At 35.9% G+C, this 27,652-nt stretch overlaps 1 protein-coding gene and 1 non-coding gene across 2 annotated transcripts in view; one reads left to right on the top strand and one right to left on the bottom strand.

Annotated features, from left to right (window-relative positions):
- Window positions 1–1,572: 1,572 nt before the first annotated feature.
- Window positions 1,573–27,652, bottom strand: part of WBP4 (WW domain binding protein 4) — a 32,568-nt gene continuing 6,488 nt past the window's right edge. Inside the window, exons 5-10 of the mRNA XM_015248964.3 lie at window positions 25,731–25,898; window positions 24,562–24,608; window positions 24,002–24,077; window positions 22,054–22,247; window positions 19,631–19,794; window positions 1,573–1,969 (exon numbers count right to left, since the gene is read on the bottom strand). Of these exons, the coding sequence (XP_015104450.1) occupies window positions 1,759–1,969; window positions 19,631–19,794; window positions 22,054–22,247; window positions 24,002–24,077; window positions 24,562–24,608; window positions 25,731–25,898 (860 nt within the window). The 3' untranslated portion in view covers window positions 1,573–1,758. The remainder of the gene's footprint in view (window positions 1,970–19,630; window positions 19,795–22,053; window positions 22,248–24,001; window positions 24,078–24,561; window positions 24,609–25,730; window positions 25,899–27,652) is intronic.
- LOC116283395 (U6 spliceosomal RNA) lies at window positions 17,588–17,691 on the top strand. Its single transcript, XR_004192996.1, has one exon. It is a non-coding gene; the product is annotated as a U6 spliceosomal RNA (small nuclear RNA).

The raw sequence follows: 27,652 nt of genomic DNA on the forward strand, positions 1-27,652 counted from the left end.
GAAAATACTTATTTCTCTATTATTTGGATTTTTATATTAATTTTATAATCTCCCACCTATACATATATAAAAATATACAAAATAATATACTAGGTAATAGAAATGATATCAAATATTTAATTTCTGCAAAAATCCAGGTAAGTTAAAGCTGGTATATTCTCTACTTACTGTTTCAAAGCAAATAGAAAAGTATTATTTTTCACAATTTGATTTACTAAAATTTTTGTGTTTGTGAAGAGTCTTCTGAGCGATCTTTAAAACCAGTTTCAGTTTAAGATTTATCTTAAACTTCTGAGAATAGTGTCTTCTTACAGAGGTAATGGAGACAGTTTAGAGAATATATCAAAGAGAAACATTTTATATAATGAGGTGTGGTTTTAAAAATGTCTTCAATTGCGTATTTTGTATAAGATAAACACGTGGGTGAAATATAGCAGCATTCCATTTACAGTCTTATTATCTTTTCCAACTGAGGAGAGTCAAGCACCAAAATGCACTGCTTAGCGAGATGACAAATGGGCTTCGAGAATGTAAAATGCTTCTCCACAACGCTACACATTCACAAAACACCCAAATAACTAAACTGAACAAATACAGTCTCCAAATACTGTCTCACCAATGCTAAGCTGACTCTGATCAGTATTAGAAGGGAAAAAAAAAAACCCAGTATTTAATTTACTCTTTCATAAAGTTTTTAATAAGCTATCATTTTCTTACATGTACACTAGTAACCTTAAAAAGACAAGTATTTACTACCAAATGTTAACTACTGTACAATTTATAAAAAATAGAATTTTAAGAATTTGGAATAATAATGGGAAGGTACCTACTTGAGATGAATTAAATAGGAAAATTCCACTTTATTTAATTTAACCAGGAAATGAGACATTTCCAGTTGTCTAGGGGAACACTAAAACCTGTTAGAAGCCAGAGACCTTACTGTTTTTGTTCACGCCTTCACCTACACAGTTTTAAATAAACCCTAAAAAATATTCTCCAGCACATATAAGGCCACTATACACAGTGCATGACTAGGGGAAAAAGGACTCCATCAGAATGAGAAGTCATGAAGAACGGGGATATGTCTTGTTCATCTTTACATCCCTCGTTCCTAGCATGATGCCTGACTCAAAGTAAAATTGCTTAAGTAATGGCTGTTGCTTTGCAATGAATTAGGTAAGTACAGCTCTCTACCTTTGGTCCAATTTTCGCTCTGTATTAAGCACTACCTGAGCTGCAGGCCCGGCTCTTGGCCCTGGACCTCACACTGCGTGAAGTTAAGCCAATGTGCATCATCTTCTACATTAGCCTTCTGACAGGATCCTCAGAAATGAATCATCATGTGCTGTAAGTCTGCCCCTATGTGGGCTAATTCTTCTTTCTTGGATAACTATTAACATCAGTGTACAAAAGTAATTCATTTTCAGTGCAGTACAAGTACGTTCATATGAGTAAGGATAGAATAAAGACCTTACTTTTCCAGGTTTTAAATAACAGATACATAGCATCTTATATTATGACATAATTAGCAATGTTTAGACACTGAACATAATAATACACTGTATTACAATGCAATGTGGTAGGCTTCCATTTTAGGAACAAAAATCAATTTTACATGAAAAAATATTTATTTTAAATTCACATAAAATATATTTAGAATTCTTAGCATTTAAGTACTTAAAAACAAATACAGAGGAGCTTTTAAGATGTATAGTCTCCATTCTCTCCAAAAAGCACATATAAAAGACTTTTTTACAATCATTGATCATCACCTCGTTGCCTTAAATTTCTAGATTTTCCGTTTTCAATTCTTCTCTTTTTGAAGACCGGGGCCACTCCGTCTGCCACAACTCCAAGAGAAGTGACTGTTTTTTCTTTAAAAACCACTTTGGGTTCCCCACCAACATCAGCTTCTGAAGTTGATACATACTCATTTTCAGTGCTTGGAAGTTCCAAATCGACCTCCTCACTGGAACAGAAAGGGAAAATAAAACCATTATTTGACAGAGTAAGACAAACTTTCATATAATGTGTGAGTACACCAAAGCTTCATGCTTATCTTTCTAATGACACTAATAGAAGTTAGGAGCTGGTCACTTTGGAGTAGGAAACTATTTTCAAATACTAAATTTTTGGGGGAGGGGGAGGAGGTAATTAGGTTTGTTTATTTATTTATTAATGGAGGTACTGGGGATGGAACCCAAGACCTCGTGCATACTAAGCATGTGCTCTACCACTGAGCTATACCCTCCCTCCCCTCAAATACTGATTTTCTGTTATTTAAGATACTGAGAACTTGTTTAGGTGGACATATGAGGAAAAGCCCCATCTATTCTTTTGTTACTGTTGGGTTTGTTACTGTTGGGTATGTCGTCAAAGGAAATGGCCCTGCTTCTATATGATTAGCAGTATAAGTTCCATAGAGGGTAAGTGAAAGGTACTTAGGGAAACTGACTTTGCCATGGACTGGCAAGGACTCTGGGAGCTTACACAGCACAAGATGAAGACCACGGAATCTCAATGTCCTGGACTAGTAGACTCCATGCAACTGTTTTTTTTTTTAACTATTATTATTATTATTATTATTATTATTATTATTATTATTATTATTATTTGTGGGGAGGAGGTAATTAAGACTCGCTGGCTGGCTGGCGCGTGTGTGTGTGTGTGTGTGTGTGTATAATGGAGGCACCGTGTGCTCTCCCACTTGAGCTATATCCTCTACCCTCTCCATGCAACTGTTTGCCTAGCACCCCTTTTCTAGGAATTAACCCTTCAACTATCCACATGGTTAGGACAAATGATCAGTTGATTAGCCCAGAGACCAGTAACTGATGAATACGAGCTTATCACAGTACCCAACCCTCTACGTAGTCAACTGGCCTGTGAAGGAGCAGGTTAAGTCATATCACACTCATCAGTCCCAACCACGGGCTTTTTGAACATAGACCAGAAAGATCATTATGTTTAACTCTCTAGTGGCTAAGAATGTAAAACCTGTTGGGAACCACATATCCTCCTATTTAGAGAAAGGAGTTCTGCAGAGATAAGAGAATACAGCTGGCAAAGAAAAGGAGGATGGGAGATGGAGTATCCTGGCACTGTTTCAGACCCAGTTCCAGTCACCCCTGAGGCTCAGCCTAAGTTCCCTGCCCCTCTTGTAGCTTGTAGGTAGAACCTTCCTGTGAATCTCTGAACTAATAACCCTTTAACAAAAACAAAAAAACAAAATCTAAGGTAACTCAAGTTTCTATCACTAGAAACCAAAAGATTACCTGGTCAGCATGAAAGGAAGAGTGATGATAGGAGAGAAAAGGGAAGAAAAAGTAAACGGATGGCTTAAATGTTAGAAGCCTCAGACAGTGAGAGTTAAGAAACCCTATCTGAGAAGAGTGAAGGCTGGTACAGATCTACACTCCTCAATCTCAGAAGAACCCAGGTAATGTAGTCATTCATCTTGATTCAGGGAAACAGAGAGGAAAACCTTTCCCGGAGGCCAGGAGAGGTCTGAAAGGCTACAGCAGGTCTAGAGTAGTAGTAGTTACAATGACAGCAGCTGTACTGAATGTCGCTACAGGCCCGACAATGCACTGGGCACGTGAGGTAAAAATATTTTTTATTTTGGCCCTTTGAGGGTCTTTTTTAGCACTAGAACTCCTTTTATTTTCATTTATTTTCCCTTTTAGGAACCACCTCTTCTCCCTTCTCTATGAATTTTAATTCAGTTCATGTCCAGTCAGTTCACAGTGGTTAGCTCTGGAACGGGAACTGGGTATGTGATGAAAGCTAAGCAGGACCCGTTTTAGAGCTGGTAAACCAGCACTTCTTTCTGCTAGGACCTCTAACTGTACATATGATATAAGCCTAAAGCTTTGCTACCAAGTGGGGAGAGCCTGCCTGAGAAAGGGAGCTCAGTTGGAGAAATGCAGAGACAGAAGTCAAAGACGTCCAGTGTTCTGATGACTGTATTCAAGTCCCTAGATCCAGCCATGCTTGAGGCCTCTGCACCCCAAACACTCCAGGATTTGTCATTTGCAAATGAAAGAAGCACTGGAGTGGATGATACATGCTTCTCACAAAAACCCAGAGAGACAAGAATAGTGATTTCTCATCAACTATGGTTCTTGATAACTTAAGTTTAAAAATAATTTAATTTTTATGTGTTTGCTTAGAATTAAAATTTAACATAAGCTGTTCAGTTCAATTATCTTAAAAGGACAAGATACTAAATTTGCCTCCCTCTCACACAGACTATGTAGAAAGGTCTTTGGCGAAAGTATTGAGAGATCTTTTTATGTTCCATGCTAGATATACATGGATAAAAACACAGGTTTAAAAGAGGTCTCTAATCGTTGTAATAATTTTTTAAAATGTAACTATAGTTGAGAAATTTGCTAGGATTATAAAAAAAAACAAAATAAAGGAGAATATAATTACAAAGAATGTAAGAACAAAGAAAATTTCAAACCAGTAATGGCTAGTTCAACACCAGAAAAATGAAAAACACAGAACTATTCTATATAAAACCTGAGGCGGAAGCTCCCTTAGTAGATCATCATGTCATACAACATTTCCTCAAAATCTAATGAAGGGAGGCAGGAAATAGGAATTCTCACTGGAACAGGTATTAAATCTGATTTGTTCTGAAAACAGATACCTTCCAAACTTTATCGTATTAAAAATATATATTAAATGCCATTTTTGTTTGCTTTTTCCACTTCCTTATTTTCCCTTGGACTGCCAACAATGGTGCTTTCCAAGAAGGGTAGTAGCCCCTACAGTGGATATTAATTCTTGGCCTTTTACTTTATTTTTACAGGAGAGGAAACTGAGGGTTAGAGAGAGGTTTAAAAAACTTGGTAAACCAAAGTGTTAAGGTTGTAGTATCGCTTGGATTAAAACCCAGGCCTGTGCAGACCTGGAACTTATGTTCTTTCCCCTAGACCACTGTTTCCAGGTGAGACGAAGAAATTCCATTAGCCAAGTAGAGAAAGATCTGAGTAATGAAGAGCACTAGGGTTTGGTCACTAGATAAACGAATCTCTGTCCAAGAAAAATCTATGTGAGACTCATTTATTTCACTGAATCTTGGTGTTTTGTGTTGTATTTTGAAAAAGCGATCAAGTTATCTTATTTCTTCTTAAGTGAGATTACAGGAAAGATAAAATAGAGAAAGATTCCATTTATGAAATCATGGTCCTAGGAAGTTCTTAAGTGGAGGCTAACAGAAGTGGCAGTGAAGTATGATCTACTCTTTGACATAATCAGAGGAAAAGAAGTTTGTATTTGAAAGAAAAGGTTAAGAGTCTGAAAATAAAATATATTACAGAGAATATACCTTCTTTTCAGATAATTTCAGATCAGTTACAAAAAAAATTACATAAGCTCTTCCTCAAAACCATAATAATTTCCAAAATTCAAAATGCAAAAATTGTAAAGGTTATAATGTCTGAACACAATGTAAGAAAGGTGGGGAAAAAAAAAAAACTCCCACTGGTGTGGAGACTGAAAAATAAGTCCTTCTGGAAAACCACCAAGTCAGAAGAGTAAGCAAAAAACACAATATGAAACTGTTTCATAAACAAGGAAATCAAGGAAGCATCACTCAAAGTTTATATGATATATGGGCAGAATTATATTCAGAGAGAATGCAGCCTTAACTATTTTCATTAAGAAATAAGAACAGATCCCTTCCTCACCTCCTGTCAATAGTCTAAGTGTTCATCTGAAAAAAGAACAAAAACAAAGAAACTTAAGAAAAGTCAGGAGAAGTGCCAGATCTTGTCAAGACGGCAGAGTAGGAGGACCTTAAGCTTACCTCCTCTCATGAACACAGCAAAACCGCACCTGACTGCTGAACAGCCATCGATAAAAAAGACTGGAACCTACAAAAAAGATCTTCTGCAAGTGTAGATACACAAGGAGGGAATCAGCAGGACGGCAGGAGGGGCACACTTGTGATATAATCAGGTCCCATGCCCCTCGGATGGGCCCTGCGAGCTGGAGAATAGTTATACTGCAGGGGTTCACCCACAGGAGCGAGCGTTCTGAGCCCATCAGGCTCCCCAGCCTGGGAGTCTGGCACTGGGATGAGGAGCCCCCAGAGCATTTGGCTTTGGAGGCCAACAGGGCTTAACTGAAGGAGCTCCACAGGACGGAGGGGAACAGAGATTTCTCTCCTAAAGAGCACACACAGATCTCATGTGCACCGGGACCAAGGGCAGAAGTAGTGATTTCAGAGGGGCCTTGGTAGACCTGCCTGCTGGTCTTGGAGGGTCTCCTGGTGGGGGAGGGGGGTTGAGGGGTGGCTGTGGCTCACACTGGGGACCTAAAGGCTTGGGGGTGGACATTCAGGGAGTATTCCACTGCATCAACTCTCCTGGAGGCTAACATCTTGCTTGGCCAAGAGCTGGCCCCACCCAACAGCCTGTAGGCTCCAATGCTGGGACGCCTCAGGCCCAACAACTAACTGGGTGGGAAGACAGACCCACCCATCAGCAGACAGGCTGTCTAAAGATTTCCTGAGCTCACGGCTGCCTCTAGACATGCCCTAGACAGAACGCTGCCCACCAGAGGGTCAGGACCCAGACTCACCCACCAGAAACAAGAGAACAATGATTCCATAGCCTGTGGAATGAGTCACAAATGGGGGACAGATTCTACCCTGGGACCAGCTGGCCCCGGCCACTGGGTGAGGGGAGTGCACCGCCGGGACATGCAGGGTGTCTTCTACAGAGGGCCACTTCTCCAAGGTCAAGAAATGTAATTAACCTACCACAAACATAAAAATACGAATAGACACTTAGACAAAATGAGGCAGCAGAGGAATATGTTCTAGGAGAAGAAACAAGATAAAATCCCAAAAGAAGTAAGTGACAAAGAGATAGGCACTCTACCAGAGGAAGAATTCAGTAATGATCGTGAAGATGATCAGAGACCAGGAGGAGAATGGATGCACAGAATGAGAAGTTAGAATTTTTTTAACATAGTTAGAAAATATAAAGAATAACCAGAGTTGAAGAAAATAATAACTGAAATGAAAAATACACTAGAAAGGAACCAGCAGTAGACTAAATGAGGCAGGAGAATGGATCAGTAAGCTATAAGACAGAGTAGTAGAAATCACTACCATAAAACAGAAAAAAGAATGAAAAGAAAGGACAGTTTAAGAGACCTCTGGGACAATATGAAGCACACTAATATTCATATTATAGGCATCCCAGAAGGAGAAGAGAAAGAGAAAGGGCCTGAAAAAATATTTGAAGAGATAATAGGTGAAAACTTCCCTAACGTGGGAAAGAACACAGTCACCCAAGTCTAAGAAGTAGAGTCCCATACAGGATTAATCCTAAGGAACACATCTAGACATTATAATTAAAAAGACAAAAATAAAGATAAAGAGAGAATACTAAAAGCAACAAGGAAAAAGCAACAAATGGCCATATTATCAGCTGCTTTTTCAGTAAGAACTCTGCAGACCAGAAGTGGCATGATATATTTAAAGTGATGAAAGCAAAAAACCTACAACTAAGAATACTCTACACAGCAAGGCTCTTGTTCAAATCTGATGGAGAAATCAAAAGCTTTACAGACAAGCAAAGGTAAGACAATTCAGTACCACCAATCCAGCTTTACAACAAATGACAAAGGAATTTCTCTAGCTGGAAAAGACAAGACTACAACTAAAAACAGGAAAACTATAAAATGGAAAAACTCACTTGTAAAGGCAAACATGCAGTAAAGGTAGGAAATCATCCACACACAAACTTGGAGGAAGATTAAAAAACAAAGGTAGTAAAATCATCTGTATTCACAACAAGCAGTTAAGGGATACACAAAACAATCAGCTGTAAAATATGATACCAAAATGAGTAATTGTGAAGGGAGGAGAGTACAAATGCAGGGTACCTAAAATGAAATTAAGAGATTAGCAACTTAAAAAAGCCATGTATATATATATATATATATAGACTGCTATAGCAAAAACCTCATGGTAACAATAAACCAAAATCCATAATGGATATACACACAAAAAAGAAAAAGGAAACCAAACATAACACTAAAGATAGTCACCAAATCACAGGAGAAAGAAAGAAGGAGAATAAAAACAGACCCACAAAAATAAATCCAAAATAATGAACAAAACAGCTATAAAAAATATGTGTCGATAACTACCTTAAATGTAAACAGATTAAGAGCCCCAACCAAAAGACAGAGACTGGTTGAATGGGTACAAAAATAAGACCCACATATACATGCTGTCTACAGGAGACCCACTTCAGATCTAGAGACACATACAGACTGAAAGTGAGGGGTTGGAAAAAGGTATTCCATGCAAATAGAAATCAAAAGAAGGCTGGAGTAGCAATACTTATATCAGACAAAATAGACTTTAAAATAACTGCTACAAGAGACAAAGAAGGATACTACAGAATGATCAAGGGATTAATTCAAGAAGACATAACAATTGTAAATATACATGCATCCAACATAGGAGCACCTCAATATATAAGGCAAACGTTAACAACATAAAGGGAGAAGCTGACAGTAATACAATAATAATGGGGGACTTTAATACCCCACTTACATCAATGCGCAAATCATCTAGATAGGAAATCAATAGAAAACACAGGCCTAAATGTCCATTGATGGATGAATGGATAAAAGAAATGTGTTATCTATACATACAATGGAATATTACTTAGCCATAAAAAAGAATGAAATAATGTCATCTGCTGCAATATGGATGGACCTAGAGATGACCATACTAAGTGAAGTCAGACAGAGAAAGACAAATATGTATCACTTATATGTGGAATCTTAAAAAAAATGATACAAATGAACATTTACAAAACAGAAATAGTCTCACAAACATAGAAAACAAACTTATGGTTACCAAAGGGAAAGGGGGTGGTAAATTAGGAGCTTGGGATTAACATATATAAAATAGATAACCAACCAACAAGGACCTACTGTATGGGAAAGGAAACTATATTCAATATCTTGTAATAACCAATAATGAAAAAGAACCTGAAAGAACAGAGTTTTATATATATATATTCCATATGGAATTTATATATATATATATATATATTTATATATATATATATATATATATATATATATAAATCACTTTGCTATACATCTGAAACACTGTAAATGAACTATACTGCAGCAAAAAAATAAAAAAAGAAAAGTCAGGGGAAGAAAATTATAGAAGTAGAAATGAAGAAACAGAAAATCCATTAATAAATGGATATGTAATAGAAGACAATTAAAAATAAGAACTGATTCATTAAGAAAAAACAGAGCAAAACAAAACAAAAAAATCTTCAGTGGAGACTCCAGCCTCCATCCCCACAAAATGATCATCATTAGACAGCTATTCATGAACAAAAACAGCTCTAGGAGAGCTCTGGAGTCCATTTAAGAAATCTGAGCAACACAGTGGAACAAAAAACCCTGAGAGTAATTTCAAAAAAAGAGAAGGAAGACAACTTTATTTTGCCTGCATCATCCTATCCCCCAAGCTGACACTGCTCAGAGACAAGAGCAAACTCACCAGCTGGAAAAAGTCTCCCTCACCAGGAAGAGGAGAGTGGGGTGAGTGACCCGCTTATGCAGCCTTGTGGACCACTGCATGAAGGTCCTGCTTAGGCTTCATCCCACCCAGACTGGTGAAGTTTAGAGCTATGTATATAAAGAGATGGCTGGGGACAAGGGAAAAAGTCAGGGACTGAGAGTGACTGCAGTTCACAGGGACCTGCTCTACAGACAACTTCAGCAGCTTTTGCCACTGAAGAAAGAACAGACATGACAGCTGCTGCAGATGCCCTACAGATTTCACCTGGTATGTTGCCACACCACTACTTACCTTTCATTAATGCCAACTGCCTGAGTCCCTCTGCCCTCACCCCTGCCAGAGCCTGGGAACCACACCACAGTCAGCAAAGGCCTCTGTGCAAGATGCCAGCCTAGACACCCATGGCTGACCCTCACTGCCACCTGTGCACTTGAGGCCAGACCCTCCAGCTGTGCACTTGCATGCACTGCCCTGATACCCACCACCAGCCTCTACTGCACTGTGCATGACCAGAGTGAGATAATGCAGCATAGGAGATGATGCCAACAACCAGGCCCCTGCAGCTGCTTGTGGGCCGGAATCAGGCCCAACGTTCTCTCACTGGCCTGTACAACCACACTTATCTGTAGCTGGCCCCTTCAGCTGCACACCTGCATGCCCCTAGCCTGACTCCTGACACTGCGGTGACTACCCTAAGGGGGAGACTATACAGCAACAGGAAAGCACACTGAAAGCCAGGGTCCCTTGCTGTCTGCCTGACCCCCACCACTGTGTGTGTCTGCAACTGGCCCCTGCCACTACACAGGCATCTGTAGCTGGCCCCAGCCACCAGAGGACATACACCACCACCACCACAGCCTGCCCTGGTCTCTAGCTACTGAAGCTGAAAGTGCTGCTGAGAATCCCAACAGCCCTTCCAGCCACCATGGAACTCCTGTAGTGCTTGCCAAGGATCACACAGTTGTTGGACCCTAGTGGCCTGAGCTAAAGAGATAATACCTTCCCCAGACCCTGTGCTGCCACATGCCCCTACACTTTGGTGCCCTGTACCACTAGCCCTTGAGTCACAGTATGCTCCAGTGTGCCCCCACCCACAGGTGAAAGTCTTCTCTTACTAAAGTCAGTCCATATAGTCTACAACAAGTGGTTCCTTTCTCAAGTGTGTAAACATCTACACAAAGCTGCTAGGATCACCAAGAATCAGGGGAAAATGTCTACCAAAGGAATAAAGTAAACCTCCAGTAACTGGCCCAAAGAAATCGAGATTCAGGAACTACTTGACAAAGACTTCAAAATAATTGTTCTTCAGACCCACAGAGAGCTACAAGAGAATATAGATAAACAATGATATCAGGAAAACAAAAGAAAAAAATTAGAAATCAACAAAGAGACAAAAAACATAAAAAAGAACCAGGCAGAAATTTTGGAACTGAAGAGTACGACTGAACTGAAGCATTCAATAGAGAGCTTCAGCAGCAGACTAGACCAAGCAGAAGAAAGAACTGGTGAGTTTGAATACAGATCATTTGAAATTATTCAATCAGAGGAGAAAAAAGAGTGAAAAGCATGAAGAAAGCCTATAGGACTTTTGGGACACCATCAAGAGAAATAACGTATGCACCCCTGGAGTCTCAGAAGAGGAAGAGAAGGTAAAAGGGGGAAGAAAGCTACTTAAGAAAAATAATGGTTGAAAACTTGCCAAATGTGGGAAGAGATCTGTGGGACCAAGTTGAAGCTGGTAGGTTACCTCAAAATTTTGATCCATAATTTCCCAAGATACATTTCAATAAAACTGTCTAAAATCAAAGACAAAATTTTAAAAGCAGCAAGAAAAGAGAATTTCTCTCATAGAAGGGAATTTCATAATGTTGTCAGCAAATACCTCAAAAAAGACCTTGCAAATCAGGAGAGAATGGGATTATATAGCTAAAATACTGAAACAAAACAAAACAAAAAACTCTGCTAACTAAGAATACTTTACCAAACTAAACTGTCCTTCAGAAATGAAGGTGAGATTCTTTCCCTAATTAAAAAAAAACCACGAACAAAAAGCCCAGAGTATTCATCATCAATAAAACTGCCTTATAAGAAATGCTGAAAGGAGTTTTTCAAGCTGAAATGAAAGGCTGCTAATTACCAACATGAAAATATACAAAACAATGGTAAAGGTAGCACAGAGTCTAATATTGTAATATGGTGGTGTGTGAGCTACTTAACTTTAGTATAAAGGTTAAAAAACAGAGGTATTAAAAATAGCTTCAGCTAAAACAATTTGTTAATGTACACACAGTATATAAAGATGTAAATTGTAACATCAAAATAATACTGTAAGTCAACAAACGGGGCAAGTAGAAGGGTACTTTTGTATGCAACCAAAGTCGTTACCAGTGTAAAACAGACTATGAAAGAGATCATATATATATATTTTTTACACAAACAGCATGGTAACTACAAAGCAAAAGTCTAAAACAGATCCACAAAAAATAAAGAAAAGGAAACAAAACTGTATCACTATGGAAAATCATCAATCCACAAAACAAGGCAGCAAGAGAGGAAAAAAAGGAAAAAAGGAACTATGAAACTGCCCCCAAAACAATAAGATGGCATTAGTAAGTCCTTATGTATATTAATCTAAATGTAAATAGACTTAATTCTCCAATCAAAAGATACAGAGTGGTGGGACAGACAAAAACACAGGAACCAACTATATGCTGCCTACCAAAAACTCACTTCAGATTTAAGAGCACACATAGGCTGAAAGTTAAGGAATGGGAAAAGACACTGGAGCACCTCAATATATTATGCAAATATTAACAGGTATGAAAGGAGAAACAGACAACAATACAATAATAGTAGGAGTCTTAAGTAAACCACTTTCAACAATGGATAGATCATCCAGAGAGAAAATCAACAAGGAAATACCGGACTTGAATACACACTCTTCTCAAGAGCACAGAACATTCTCCAGCATAGGTAACAAAACAGATCTTGACAAATTTAAGAAGACTGAAATCATACCAGGTATCTTCTCTGATCAAATGGTAAAAAAATAGAAATCAGTAATAGGAGGAAAGATGTAAAATTCACAAATATATGAAAGTTAACACACTCTGAAACAGTTTAATGGATAAAAAATGAAATCAAAGGGAACTCAAAAAATATCTTCAAACAAATGAAAGTGGAAACAATACATCAAAACCTGTAAGACACTGCAAAAGTGGTTATAAGAGGAAAGTTTATAGTGATAAACACTTACATTAGGAAAAAGAAAGATCTCAAATAAAGAACCTAATTTTATACTTCAAGGAACTAGAAAAAGAACAAACTAAGCCCAAGGCAGCAGAAGGAGGGAAATAACCAAAGACCAGAGAAGAAATAAATGAAAGTGATCAGAAGAGGAGGGGACGATTAAGAAAGCTAAACAAGTTTATACTGTACAGCACAGGGAACCATATTCATTATCTTGTAATCTATCGGTGAAGAAGAAAATGAGAACAAATGCATGTATGTTCCTGAGACTGAAGTACTGTGCTGTACACCAGAACCTGATACAATATTGTAAACTAACTGTACTTCAATAAAAATACATTTAAAAAAAAGAGAAACCTAAAAGCTGGTTTATTGAAAAGTAAAACAAATTTAACAAACTTTTACCCAGAATAAGAAAAAAAGAGAAGACTCAAATAAAATCAGAAATAAAAGAGGTGACATAAAGTGCTACCACAGAAATAAAAAGGATTGTGAGAGACTACTATGAACAATTATAGGCCAACAAACTTGGATAACCTAGAAGAAATACATACATTCCTAGAAACATACAACTTACTAAAAATGAATCATGATAAAAAGAAAATCTGAACAGACTAGTAAAACAAGGATATTGAGCCAATAATTAAAAACCTCCCAACACAAAAAAAGGCCAGGACCAGATGGCTTCACTGGTGAATTCTATAAAACATTTAAATAAGAATTAATGTCAGTCCTCCTCAAACTCTTGCAAAAAATCAAAAAGGGAAAACTCTCAAACTCATTACAGGAGGCCAGCATTACCCTGATAACCAAGCCAGAAAAGAACACTACAAGTCTTATAAACTACAGACCAGTATCCCTAATGAACACAGATGCAAAAATTCTCAACAAAACATTAGTAAACTGAATTCAACAGCACGTTAAAAGGATCATACATCACGATCACGTGGGATTTACCTGAGATGTAAGGATGGCTAGCATTTGCAAATCAACTGTGATACACCACATTAATAGAATGAAAGATAAAATCGTATGATCGTCTCAACAGATTCAGAAAAAGCCTTCCGTTCATGATAAAAATGCTCAGCAAGTTGGGATTAGAAGGAACATATCTCAACATCACAAAGTTCATATATGACAAACTTACAGCCAAAATCATACTCAATGGTGAAAGACTGAAAGTTTTTCCTCTAAGATCAGGAACAAGGGTGCCCACTCTGAACACTCCTATTCAACACAGTATTGAAAGTCCTAGCTGGAGCACTCAGGCAAGAAAAAAAAAGGCATCCAAATTAGAAGGGAAGAAGTAAAATTATCTGTTTGTAGACAAGATGATCTCATACACAGAAAACTCTAAAGGACCCCCTCCCACCAAAAACAAACAAACAAACTCTGTTAGAAGTAATCAATGAATTCAGTACTGCTGCAGGATTTAAAATACAGAAAGCAGTTGCATTTGCTTACACTAACAACAAAATATTTGAAAAATAAAGAAAACACCAACTGCATTCACAATGCATTATAAACAATAAAATACTTAGTGATAAATTTAACTGAGGCAGTGAAAGGTCTATATAATGAAAACTGTAAGAAATTAAAGGAAACTGAACACACAAACAAATGGAAAGGTATCTCGTGTTTATGGATCAGATGAATTAATATTTTTTAATGTCCATACTACTCAAAGCCATCTATAGAGTCAATGTAATCCCAATAAAAATTCCAATGGCATTTTTGACAGAAATAGAAAAAAGAATCCTATAATTTGTACGGTACCACAAATTACCCCAAACAATCAAAGTAATCCTGAGAATGAGAAAGAAGACCAAAGCCAGAGGCATCACACTTCCTGATTTCAATCTAGACCACAAAACTACAATAATCAAAACAGTATGATACTCTCATAAAAACAGAAACATAGACCAATGGAAAAGAACTGAGAGCCTGGAAATAAACCCTCACATACAGGGTCAACTAATAGTTGACAAGGGAGCCAAGAATATTCAACAGGGAAGGTATAGTCGCTTCAATAATTGGTGTCAGAAAGAGTGAGTAACATGCAGAAGAATAAAACTGGACCCCTATCTTGTATCACTCACAAAAATTAACTAAAAATGTATTAAAATCTTAAAAAATTAATTAAATTTTAAAAGTTGAATGTAAGAAATGAAACTGTAAAACTGCTAGAAGAAAACTTAAGGAAAAAGCTCCCCTAGACATTGGTCTTGGCAATAATTTTTTGGAAATGAGATCAAAAGCATGGTGAACAAAAGCAAAAATCAAGTGGGACTACATCAAACTAAAAGCTCTGGACAGCAAAAAAAAAAAAAAGGCAAAATGAAAAGGAAACATACAGAATGGAAGAAATATATGCAAATCATGTATCTAATAAAGGGTTAATATCCAAAATAAAGAACTCATATAACCCAATTAAAAAACCCCACAAAAAATCCAATTAAAAAATGGGCAGAGAAACTGAATAGATATTTTCTAATGAAGACATACAAGTGGCCAGAAGGTACAGGAAAAGGTAATTGACATCACTAATCAACAGGGAAAAGTGAGTGAAAACCGCAATGAGGTATCATCTCATACCTGTTAGGACGGCTAGTATTAAAAAAACAAGAGATAACAAATGTTGGTAATGATGTGGAGAAAAGAGATACCTTCAGCACTGTTGGTAGGAATTTTAAATTGGTACATCCACTACAGAAAACAGTATGGAGGTTCCTGAAATACTAAAAACAGGACTACCATATGATTCAAGATTCCCACCTCTGCATATATAACCAAAAAATATGCAAACAGGATCTTGAAGATACACCTGTACTCCCACATCTACTATAGCATTATTCACAATAGCCAAGATACGGAACAACTCAACTGTCTATCAACAGATGAATGGATAAAGATGTGGTATATATGCACAACGGAATTATTATCTAGCCACGAGAAAGAAGGAAATCTGCCATCTGCAACAACATGAATGGACCTTCAGGGCACTGTGCTAAGTGAAATAAATTAGATGGAGAAAGACAAATACTGTATAATATCACTTACATGTGAAATCTAAGAAATCTAAACTCAGAGAAACCAAGTACAAAGGTGGTTACTAGCGTTTGTGAGGTGGAGAAAATGGGAGAGATTGGGCAAAGGGTACACACTTCCAGTTATAAGATTAACAATTTGAGGGCTCTAACTTACAGCATGGGGATTATAGTAACAATACTGTATTATATATCTTAAAGTTGTTCAGAGACTAGATCTTAATCGTTCTCACCACACACACACAAAAAACAAACCAAAGAAACAAACAAAAAAACATGGTAATTATGTGTGACATAATGGAGGTGTTAGCTAGCACTATTGTGGTAATCATTATGCACCATGTAACTGTACCAAATCAACACATTGCACACTTTAAACTTACACAATGTTGTACATCAATTATAGTATGTAAACACAGCTGGAGAAAAAATTCTTTAGCAAATATTGCAAAAGAATAAAAAATTCTAAAACTTAAAATGAGGATTTAAAACATCTGGAAAATTTAAATATACAGAAAGTTTAATGTGTTATCATATGTTTTAAATTTTAAGACCTTGATGAAATACAAGATTTTAGGGAAAAATGTGAATTATTGAAACTGACTAGCTGAAGCTACTCTGTCCCCACCTCCCCTGCAATGCAACACCAGTTACAGCACGTAACAGTTACTGAGTGCTTAGGTGTACCAAATGCTTATGTACCAAGTATGAATATAGTGCTAGTTGTGTTAACTTGTTTTTTTCTAATTTATTCTTCACAATAAATTAACAATTAGGTGGAAACTATTATTATGCCATTTTACAGATGAAGAAATTGAAGCTCAGGAAGATCAGGCAACTTGTATATCATACAGATAGTAACCAAGAGACTGAAAAAGCTGTCAAAAATTACCTCCCTGTAGAACTCCAGGACCAGAAGATTTCATTAGTGATTTTTTAAAAAAATCTTTTTAATCCTAGGGTAACTATTAACTATTCTAGAACATTAATCTATTTTATTTAGCATAAGTAAGATACAAAAATCTCATACCGATAAACATTTAACAGACAAAAACAAAACTAAACTACAGACCACCATTTCCAATCTGTTTTCCACATCAGAGATATGAGTATTGAAATTCACTAAAATCTATTTCTGACAATAATCCTTAAAAAAATCTAGATATAAAGCACACTTCCTTAACATAATGAAGATTATCTACCTTAAGCCAAAAGTCAACATAATCCTCAATATAAATTTTAGAAACATTTCTACTGAAATCAGCAACAAAACAGAAATGTCCACTCTCATTATATAACACTGAGTTTGAAAGTGTAACTAAAATAAATAGGACATGAAATAAGTAGGAAGTAAAATCAACAGGAAAAAAACCACAAAATACTTGCAGACAAGTTTCTACATGGAACACCCAAGACTCAGAAAAATAAGTCTTGCTAATAATAAATCAGCAACATAACTGGACACATAGGCTTTTTCATACCATAATTATTATTCAATTACAATCATAATTATTATTCAAAATAGAAAAAAATGGATTAAATCTGCAATTAAAAAGAAGCAATATATGTAAAACTATTCATGTACTTAATAAACACTTACTAAGCACCTATTGCCACCTGTGCTAGTCACTATAAAGTCCTGGGGTTACAGAAGTGAATCAAGTAGACTAAGTGGCTACCTAGCTTACATTCAAGAAATGCAAACATGGTGCTTGCTTCACCAGCACATATATTAAAATTGGAATACAAAGCAGATTAGCATGGCCCCTGTGCAAGGATCACACACAAATTTGTGAAGCGTTCCATGTTTTTAAGAATATATGTATGTATAACAGAATCGCTTTGCTGTATACCAGAAACTAACACAACACTGTAAGTCTACTATATTTCAACCAAAAATTTTCAAAAAGAAAATCAAACTAAAAAGACAAAAATTTTGCCTCAAAAAAAAAAAAGCAATTATGAAGCTTATATAGAGCAGCAACAAAAGCTATATAGAGAATCATAAAAAATGACTTGAGTAAAAAGAGGCACATACAAAATTTTTGGATAAAAATACAAAATATTGAAAATATCCTTTTTTTGCCAAATTCAACAAGTATAATATAACTTATCTGTAATTTTAAATAAATTTTATACTTGTTGAACACTTGCAAATGATTTAACTAACCTGGAAATGAAAGGAAGAAACTACTGAAGAAAATTTTGGAACAACAAAAAAAGAGAGATATACCAGCAGGTATCAGCACATACCATATAAAAGGATATAGTTAAATCATAACAATTAAGCCTTTATGATTCTGTCACAAAGATAGATGGACTAATGGAACAGGTGGCCAGAAATAAGTTGGTAAATTCGAGAACTGAACACAAGAGTTTTTAAAAGTGTCAATTAATAATGGAGAAGAATGGTATTTTAAAATGGGGAAGAATAGTACTGGAAAAATTTGTTTGCCAGATAAGATAAAAAATCATTTTTAATTTCATCTCATACAAAGTGTCAAACATGGATTAAGTAAAGACATAAAAAAGAAGTAAGACCACACAAACCAGAAGGAAATACAAGTATATATTTGATTTTTGCATGAAAAAGGGTAATATCAATAAAACAGATTACAAAGGGAAAAAAAAGAGAGGACTCAAGATTATAAAATTCTACACATCTAAAATCATTATAAGCACAATTAAAAGTCAAACTACAAATGGGGGAAAATCCACCACAACTACTGCTAATGAATGGTTAGCTTCTGTACTACATTAGGAGCTTACACAAGTAAGGAAAGATACCTCAGTAGAAAAATTTGCGATGACTATGAACGGACAATTCATAGAAGAGGAAATATAAAACACTGATAAATATATGAAAAAAATTATTTCAACCTCACCAGTAAATCTACTTAGGAAGTCAGACATAATCCATCACATATTAAACTGGCTGACCAGGTCAAAATTTAGCAAGAATGGCTTTACAGAATACTTAGCAAATGGAAAACAAAATAGTCAAAATATTAAGAAATCTCAACTTTGAAGTATAGGAGATGTTGGTACAGGAGGACCATCTTCCTACTGTAAATCACTTAAGGGCAGAAGTAATGCAGCCTTTTATTTCTGCAACTTCAACATATCCGGTCAGCATACTTACGGTGCCTGGCACTATGTAATATTAAACTCATATTTCCTGATATTTCCTTAAGTAACATAAATACAACCTTAACATTTAATAACACTTTAATGTAAACCAGATAACATCTCTACCATGATTTTGTTTAGTTGCTAGAACTGTTCTGGTTTTTGAAATAAAAATATGTTAAGTGTCATAGGCCATTTTCAATACAGTAAAAAACAAGAGTTCTTTCTTGCCTTTAGATACATCCCATGGAGCATTTATTGGCTATGCAGATACTTGTTTCTCTGATGGAGTATTAATGGTGAGTGTGAGAATGCTCATGTGTACATGGTGTGAGTTGGTGTGGCAATGTGTGGTCAATAAAAAGATCATGTCTTGGTGGAAATTAAAGCCATCATTAGCTTACTTTTAAAAATAAATATTAGCTTACATTTAAAAAAGAAACATTAGCTTACATTTTAAAATATTTAAAAGCATTTAATTAGAAAAAATAAAACCACTCTAGAAATAAGTGAGCTATATGTTTAATGAGCACCTTATTCTTGAAATTAAGTACTTCAATTTATAGAAGTACTGGGATGTAAAATTTTGTAATAAGAGAGAGATTAAGCTTCAGGAACTTACTGGGACTCAACTTCTTGTTTAATTTCTTGCCATTCTCCATATGGGTTTGACTTTTTATGAGCTTTGGATTTTTCTTCATTTGGACCTGACGAATTCTGCCCTTGGGCATTTTTTTCTTTCTGTGTTTCTGGTTCAGTTCTTTTATCACTATTTTTATTTTTTTCCTGAAACGTCAAAGTCAAGAAATAACACACTTCAAGCAAAACTGCCAGGATAAAAAAAAACTTCTTTAACATAGTCTTGTTATTGATTTATAAAATAACAACACATTAACTCACTTAATTGTTTAAATTTGCATATAACACAGCACACGTACATAAAAGAATTTTAATGCTTGATTAGGTTTTTCATTAAGTCTAAAATGCTAACACACCACATGGCCAAGGCTCCTTTTTAAAATAATATAACATGACCCTATTAATGTTTTACCAGTAAAAACATACAATGGACTTTCTTATCCTCTCTTGTCCACTTTACTGCTTTTTCTCCTTACTTACATATCCAGCAGTGACCTCTCTCTATTCTGTGCTTCTTTTCAATTTAATGACCTATCACTAGACCCTTCTACACCATTATCTACTTAAAGAACTCCCTCAACCTTTTAGTCTTAACTGAAATCCACCTTCATGTTGAGGACACTACCAGAAACTCACTGGTCTCTATAACTGGTAACTACATGAAATTAGAAAAAGACACACCTCTTAGAAGCAGCTCCCGCAGGAGCTCCTGGAGAGGGCTGGTGCTTTTGTGGCACCCCTTCATCTGGGATAACAAAAGCCCTGTGACCCGGTCTAGCAAGTGGACCATGTACTAGATTTCAGCCTCTTCAGAAACTGCACAACCACGGGTGGCAGTCCTGGGACAGTTTTTCTGTACTTCTTTGAATGGATGTTAACTCATTCCCTTATGCTGCCAACAGCACAGTAGCATCAGTTTTCTCTTAGTAATCCTGACTACTTTCAGATAATGACTTTTAATAAAACATTTTTTCTGAAGTCATTATACTTTATACTTTGATCCTCATACAATAAACACCTCCTCCTCTGAGGCTCATGCCACCTTCTATACAAGTCTGTTCCATTTTTCCTCACATGATCTAGTGACCTCTGGCTACCATTCCATTTAAGTGATGGTTCTGGCAAATCTGGCACCACATTCTTGCTATTCGAATCCTTGCTGTCATCCTAGAGCTGAAAAATTCTCTAGCCTCGTTTTGTGAGCCACAAAGCCAGTGACTTTGGCCTTCACTATATTTCAGCCACCTAACGTCGTAAGATACTTTCCTCATATGTAGCACTCAGTGTTCCTGGAAAGATCACAAAAGTAAGAGGACTAGGAATACTATTAATACTATTAAAATGTCTGTTCTAGTTTCCCGCCATGGCTGGGCACTCAGCCCCACGTGTCAATACTCTTACTTGGTTATTTCCTCTCCCACTCTGGCTCAGTGACTATTTTAATCCATTAATGTTGCCAAGCTCCCCAGAGCTCCTCACTCTCAGCAAGCCATCTTGATTTCTTAATATATGAGTAAACTGAGGCTAAAAGGCGTGACTCTTTTCAATTGCTTCCCTGACACCAACTCATTCATAGGCATACCTTCTCACAGATAATGAAAACCTGATCTTAAAGAAAATGAGTTTATTACCTGTTCAAGACCAACCTATCCACCTACCCTTGTTGGTATTCCTTTTCTGCTTCCTTTGGAAGCCCTCTCAAAGAAAACATCACCACCACAAATCTCTCATGATTAAAAGTCAATATGCAGTCATTATCTTATCATCTAATTTCTACTTTTTATTTCATATCCAAACCACATATATACTGTGAACCGCTTTTCATCCGCCTGTAGTCTGAGTTTTCCCATCTAAAACTTTGGTATAACTACTACCAGGGTATCAGGGACTTCCTTAATGCAAAATTCAACAGACATTTTTTCTTTCTGCAGGCCTCTTTAATTCTTGATGCTCTCTATTCCTTTGGCTTCTGGGATACTGAACTCTTCTGCTTCTCTACATACCTTTCTAACCGTTCTGCATACTTACAGGCTTTTCCTTCTCCCCTATGCTTTAAATGTTTAATGTTCCCCAAGGTCATTTTCCTAGGTTACCTCATCTATTCTGAAACTTAAATTACTACCAATGTGTCGATGGTACTCAAACTAACATTTCTAGTCTAGACATTCATACTTGAATGTTCAGATAGCTCTCTGAATGTTACAGGGGCATCTCAAACTTAAGAGGTCTAAAAATGAATTTGTTGTCTTGGTACCAAATAGATATCAATAAATGACGCAACCATTTGTCCAGCTGCCAAAATTCATGTCTTGGTTTTATTTCTGTCTTCTACCAGAAAACTGAAGAAAGTCTATAGATTTTATAATAAATTAATAAACTGTTGTAAAGAGTAAATCAAGAACCTACCTTAAACTTTATTTTCAGTTTTTGCGTTTCTGTAGGGACCTCCTTTTTTACTGCTTCCTGTTCCCCATCAGAATCACTATGTGAATCTGATGATTTGGACTCCTCTAGGGTGCCAAGTGACTTCTCATTGACTTTACTAGAAAGCAGATCGCCAGAGTGTGGAATAAAATCATCAGGTTTTTCCCATCTGGATTCTATTCAACACATTTTAATAGTCATGTTATTTAGTTACCAATTCTACTTAGGAATAATTCCCAATATAATGTTTCCTGTCACTTACAGTATATTATTAAGTGACAACACTGCATCTGTTTCACACCATCACCTGATCAATCAGATAATAAATAAGACTTCCCAAAGTTCTTGCTGTTATCTTTCAGAAACTAATTTCAAACAATCTAGATTCATTAAATGTATGAACTATAGCCCCAGTGGAAAGAGACCTAAGAACAGTGTGATACTTTCTGAGGACTCAATTTTAACTGATACCAATTTCAGGAAATGTGATAATGAGCATACATGAGATTTCCTGGAATCTTCACAAAGTGAAATAACATGGTGAGGATGGGAAAGAATATAATTTGTCCTTGTATAGTAAGAAAAAAAAAAGCTAAATTGAATTCTACTGCCATCTAGTGGTTTACTGGGCTTTTAGAAATGACAGCAGTTCTGATTATCCTGCAGTTTTTCTCTATTTTTAGTTTAATAAAACAGAAAAGGATTCTAAAATTTATTACTCAACTGGGAAAGTTTTAAGTGTGAAAGGGGTTCTATTAGTAATTATTAGTAATTACTAATTAGTCCAGACCTAAATCAAAATTTTTGAGGGCAAATCAATATGTATGGTCAGTCCCTTATTAATTACAGGGTACTTTCCAGCTCTAAAGAGAAACATTTCTTTTCCTTGTCTCTATTTCACCAAAGTAACAAAAGAACTTTCAAGAAATAATTTGTTAAGCATCTAACACGTACCAGGTACTGTTTTGGGAACTTTATAGACACATGACCATCATTACACCATGGAGTACAGGATCATCTCTACTCTACTTAAGAGCAATTATAGGCCCAGTGACTTGTTCACAATCACACAGCTGTTAACAGAAGAAGCTGTGCATTGAGCTCATTTAGATCTAACTCTCAAGCTATATTATATGTTATTTTGTCTCTAAATATTCAGTACATCAAGTTTATTGAGATAGAACCACTGTCACCACTGGGCAGGCTGGGTACCTACCTGGAGATTAAAAGGGCCATTTCTTCCTAAAAGATGTAATGCTATGTTGAAATCTTTGGATTGTAGGAATTAAAAAAAAGCCCCCAAAAACCTCTCAAAGTTACACCAGTACTATAGCTATTTTGTAAATTTTACTGCAGAATAAACCAAGTACAGTCAGTGACTAGAAAGACTAGTTTATTAATTTATTAGAAATTAATTTAGATAAAATCTTATCTTGAAAAGCATAGGTAATAGGTAACAATAATTATGCAAGATTTGTAAATATTTATATAACTGAAACATTATTAAATTAGTAAAAGTTAAAATTATAAACAGTATTAGCCACTGCTAAAACAGCTTCAGTTTTGTTTTTAAAAAAGGAAAAGGCAAGTTGAACAAGGTGATCTCAAAGGTACTTTCCAAGATAATGATTATATTTCTAAAATGACCATGATAAAAGTCAATAATGGTAGAGAAAGTAAAAATGATTTTCAAAGTAAAAATATTTGTGAATGCAGTATCAACAGAGAATAACAATGACACAGAAAATTTTTTTTGCTTCTCCATTGTATTAATGTTTGTAAATGATAAAAAAATACTATATATTGTTATAGAAATATGTTTATTACTATACTAAAATTCTCAAGTTCAGACAATTCATCAGCAGGTTAAAAAGTAGTTCCAGGTACAGTAGATAGTTAAAAAGATAATCAAAGGTAAGGTAATACTTACCTCCTGTTTCTGTATTATAATAATAGGTATAACCATCTTCACTTAAACCTTCTACCCAAACAGTCTTCACTGCTGTCTAATGGGAAGGAAAAAACCAACATAAATTGAAGATAAAGACATGGTAATGTATTAGATAACTAAGGCACAGTCAGCCAACCTTTCCTTTCCTCTTGACACCTGGGAATTCGGGGTGGTAGTACTCATCATGGCCAGGAAGCTTGGTTTGTGTTAAATCATGAGCCACCTTTCAGTGAGGGAATGTCTCACCTCTGAAAGCCAGGAAGAGTTCTTTGCAGATGGACAGGGAAATGTGAATGGCAACTGACTGCAAATCAACTAATAATATTCGCCCTACATGGAGTTTTTGGGTAGATACAACTTTTCTTTTTCACGTCCATCCAGCCTTCTAACAAAAGGATACAAGAGAGGAACAAAGTGGGGCAGGGGGAGATTGGGAGGCTTGTCTGGAAGTAAATCTGCTTAACAAAACTCTACAAAAATCCCAGAAGCCGATCACGTTAAGGAATAAAGAAAAGACACTATTAATGTGCTTCAGTTACCTTTTTTAAGTTTCCTTGAAATCCTTCAGGCTTCTCCCACTGAGATGCTTAAAGCAAAATATATTGCATTTGTAAAATCTTTTTGCTTCAAAAGAAAAAAAAAGCTTTCCAAAAAATTTAATACGGCACAAATTTACAAAATACTCAACATGTACAAAACACTATAGGCCTATAGTTTAAAACATAATTGAAAAATAAAAAAGAACAACCTAAATCCCAGTAGCAGTGTGTAAAAGAATACAAGTGAATGCTATGTAACCAAGGAAGGGTAAGAGTTACTGGTATTTCCACATGAATTATTAGAGCCAGGTGGGGCTTCTCTTCAACACTTCATGGAATTTAAGGTTGGTAAGTTTTGAAGGCATGAGAAGGCCTTCTGATATCTTGGGGCAGGGGAGAGAAAGAGGTGGAATGAATGACTTAGAAGAAGAGGAATAAGATGAAGTATGTAGGAATTAAAAACATGTATTGCTAGAGTAAGAGTATACGAAGTAGGATGGTGAACCAAGGAAGCAAGTAATAGGCACAAGAAAGAAGAAACAATGTAATTAATGAATAATTTTCTATGTGAATTTGAGGAAGACTTACAATCCCTAGCATACAATCATTTATGGTTCACTGCTGAACTGTAACATGCACTTAACGCTCAGCGTACCCTGAGAGATTACTCCTTTATCTATGCTGTCCAAAATTGATTGTGATTCTAAAGATCGTAAGAATTATCCTGATACTGGTAGCCCAAGATTTTCTTCACACTTAACTCTCTGATCTCATTTCCTACCTTCCCAACCATTCTTCACTTTTTTTCTGGCTCTCCTTCTATCCATTCCTTTAAGAACAGTACCACCCACACTTTCTACTTCTTGTTCTCTTCTTTCCCCTTGTGAGCTCTTACAACTCCTAAAAGTTAACATATTTAGAAGGTCTTACTGAGAAAACAAAGTTATAGTTCATTTCTAAGGAACTCACTATTAAGTCTTTAATTATGACACTGAGTCACTATGAGAACGGTACCTTTTTAAAGGGCACGTAATTTTTTTTTTACCATTGTGGCAAAAATGTAAAGTTAGTCTTTCATTGTTCAAATGTTCCAATATTAACTAAAAGTTCTAATCTAAAATAAACTGTAAGTTATCATTCTCTACTAGTTCTATGCCTAAATAACTTACCTCCTGTGATAAGATCATAATAGTAGTGGTAACCCTCAGAGGTTATGCCTTCTACCCATCTGCCCTTTGAAGGGTCTTTTTTCTTTTTCTTCTTTTCTTTCTGCCGATTTGATGTAGAGGTGGGTGGGCCAGTGCTGGTTACTGGTGATATGTTTGGCTCTGGAATTTCTAGAGAAAGATGAGAGAAGGGTGAAGTAGCTGATGTAAATTTAATTTTTTTGCTGGTATAAAACAATAATGTTATTCCAATCAAAAGCTTGACAAGATTCTTTTGGGAACTTGACACATTATAATAAAGCCTGTTTGGAAAACTAAACATGCAAGAATTTTAGAATATCCAGGAGAATTACAAGAAAGAAATGATAAGGGGAAGATACTACAACATCCTAAAGTTATGATTAAAAACCCAGTAGTGTAAAACTGATGCAGGAGTAGGCAAACATATGACTGAAACATAACAGTATAGAAACAGATACAACTGCAGATTTTCAGTGTTTCTTATTAGAGGAAAAAAGAGATAATTCCATAAATGATGTTGGACTAACTGGTTAATTATTTGGACAAAAGTAAAGCTATTCCCCACTCCCTGGTCCCTCTCGTGTTTTTACACCAAAATAAATTCCAGATCAAAAATACTTAGAAAAAGAATACAAAGTAAAATAATGTTAAATTTGACTACATAAAAATTGAAATATTCCATAGAGCAAAATAAAAACAAACATATATACAAGAGAGACATGATGAATCATTACAACAAATATGACATAGAGTTTATGTTCCTGACAAATCCAACATTCTAACAGAAATAAGTAGTTTTTATGGCTTTGCTTTTTTTCCAAAGGAATGGCTAGTTATTTCCAACATTAGTTAATAAATCAACTTTATTACTAGAAAAAGTATAAATCCGCCCAAGATTTCTGGAGACAGTTTGGTTTTATCAGTCAATATGTAGTATATATTTACACTTTGAACCCGCAATCTCACTTCTAGAAATTGAACCTAGAGATAAATGTGAAAACATGCATGCATCAGGACACTCACTGACTCATTCTAACAGTGAAAAACTCTTAAGAAACCTAAATGTTAACCAATAAGAGATTAGTTACATAAAATATGGCATTTTAATGGCATTCTATTATGGCGTGTCATACCCTTTATTGAACACTTGTTTAGTGCTCATTGTAATAAGCAATTTATACCGTTATGTTACTTAATTTTAGTAAAAATCAAAGGTCGTACCACTAGCAAGAGGCAATTCTGGTTGACTCCAAAGCCTGTGTCCCTAACTACTATGTAGTCACTAAAAATGATGTGTATCCTTAATTATTCAAAATGAGAGATGTATTTGACATATCATTGATGGAAAAATAAAACAACCTCCAAAGGGACAATAGAATAAAATGTTTTGCGAAGCAAACTATAAACAAAATGAGAAGACAACCTAAGGAATAGGAGAAAATACTTGCAAAGGATGTGACAGACAAGGGCTTAATTTCCAGAATGTACAAACAGCTCATACCACTCTGTAACAAAAAAAGTCCCAAGCCAAAAATGGGCAGAAGACCCAAAAAAGCAATTCTCCAATGAAGACATACAAATGGCCAGCAAGCACGTGAAAAATGCTCAGTATCACTAATTATCACAGAAATGCAAACTGAAACTACAATGAGGTATCAACTCACACCAATCAGAATTGCCATCATTCAAAATTGAAATGATAATAATAAAATCTGAACGATAAATGCTGGAGAGGGTGTAGAGAAAAGGGAACCCTCCTACACTGTGGAGGGTGGGATGTAGTTTAGCCATTATGGAAAACAGTATGGAGATTCCTTAAAAAACTAAAAACAGACTTACCATAGGACCCAGCAATCCCACTCCTGGGAATATATCTGGAGAAAACTCTAATTAAAAAAGATACA

This window comes from Vicugna pacos, chromosome 14 (genome assembly GCF_048564905.1).
Source record: "Vicugna pacos chromosome 14, VicPac4, whole genome shotgun sequence".
Classification (NCBI taxonomy): domain Eukaryota; kingdom Metazoa; phylum Chordata; class Mammalia; order Artiodactyla; family Camelidae; genus Vicugna; species Vicugna pacos.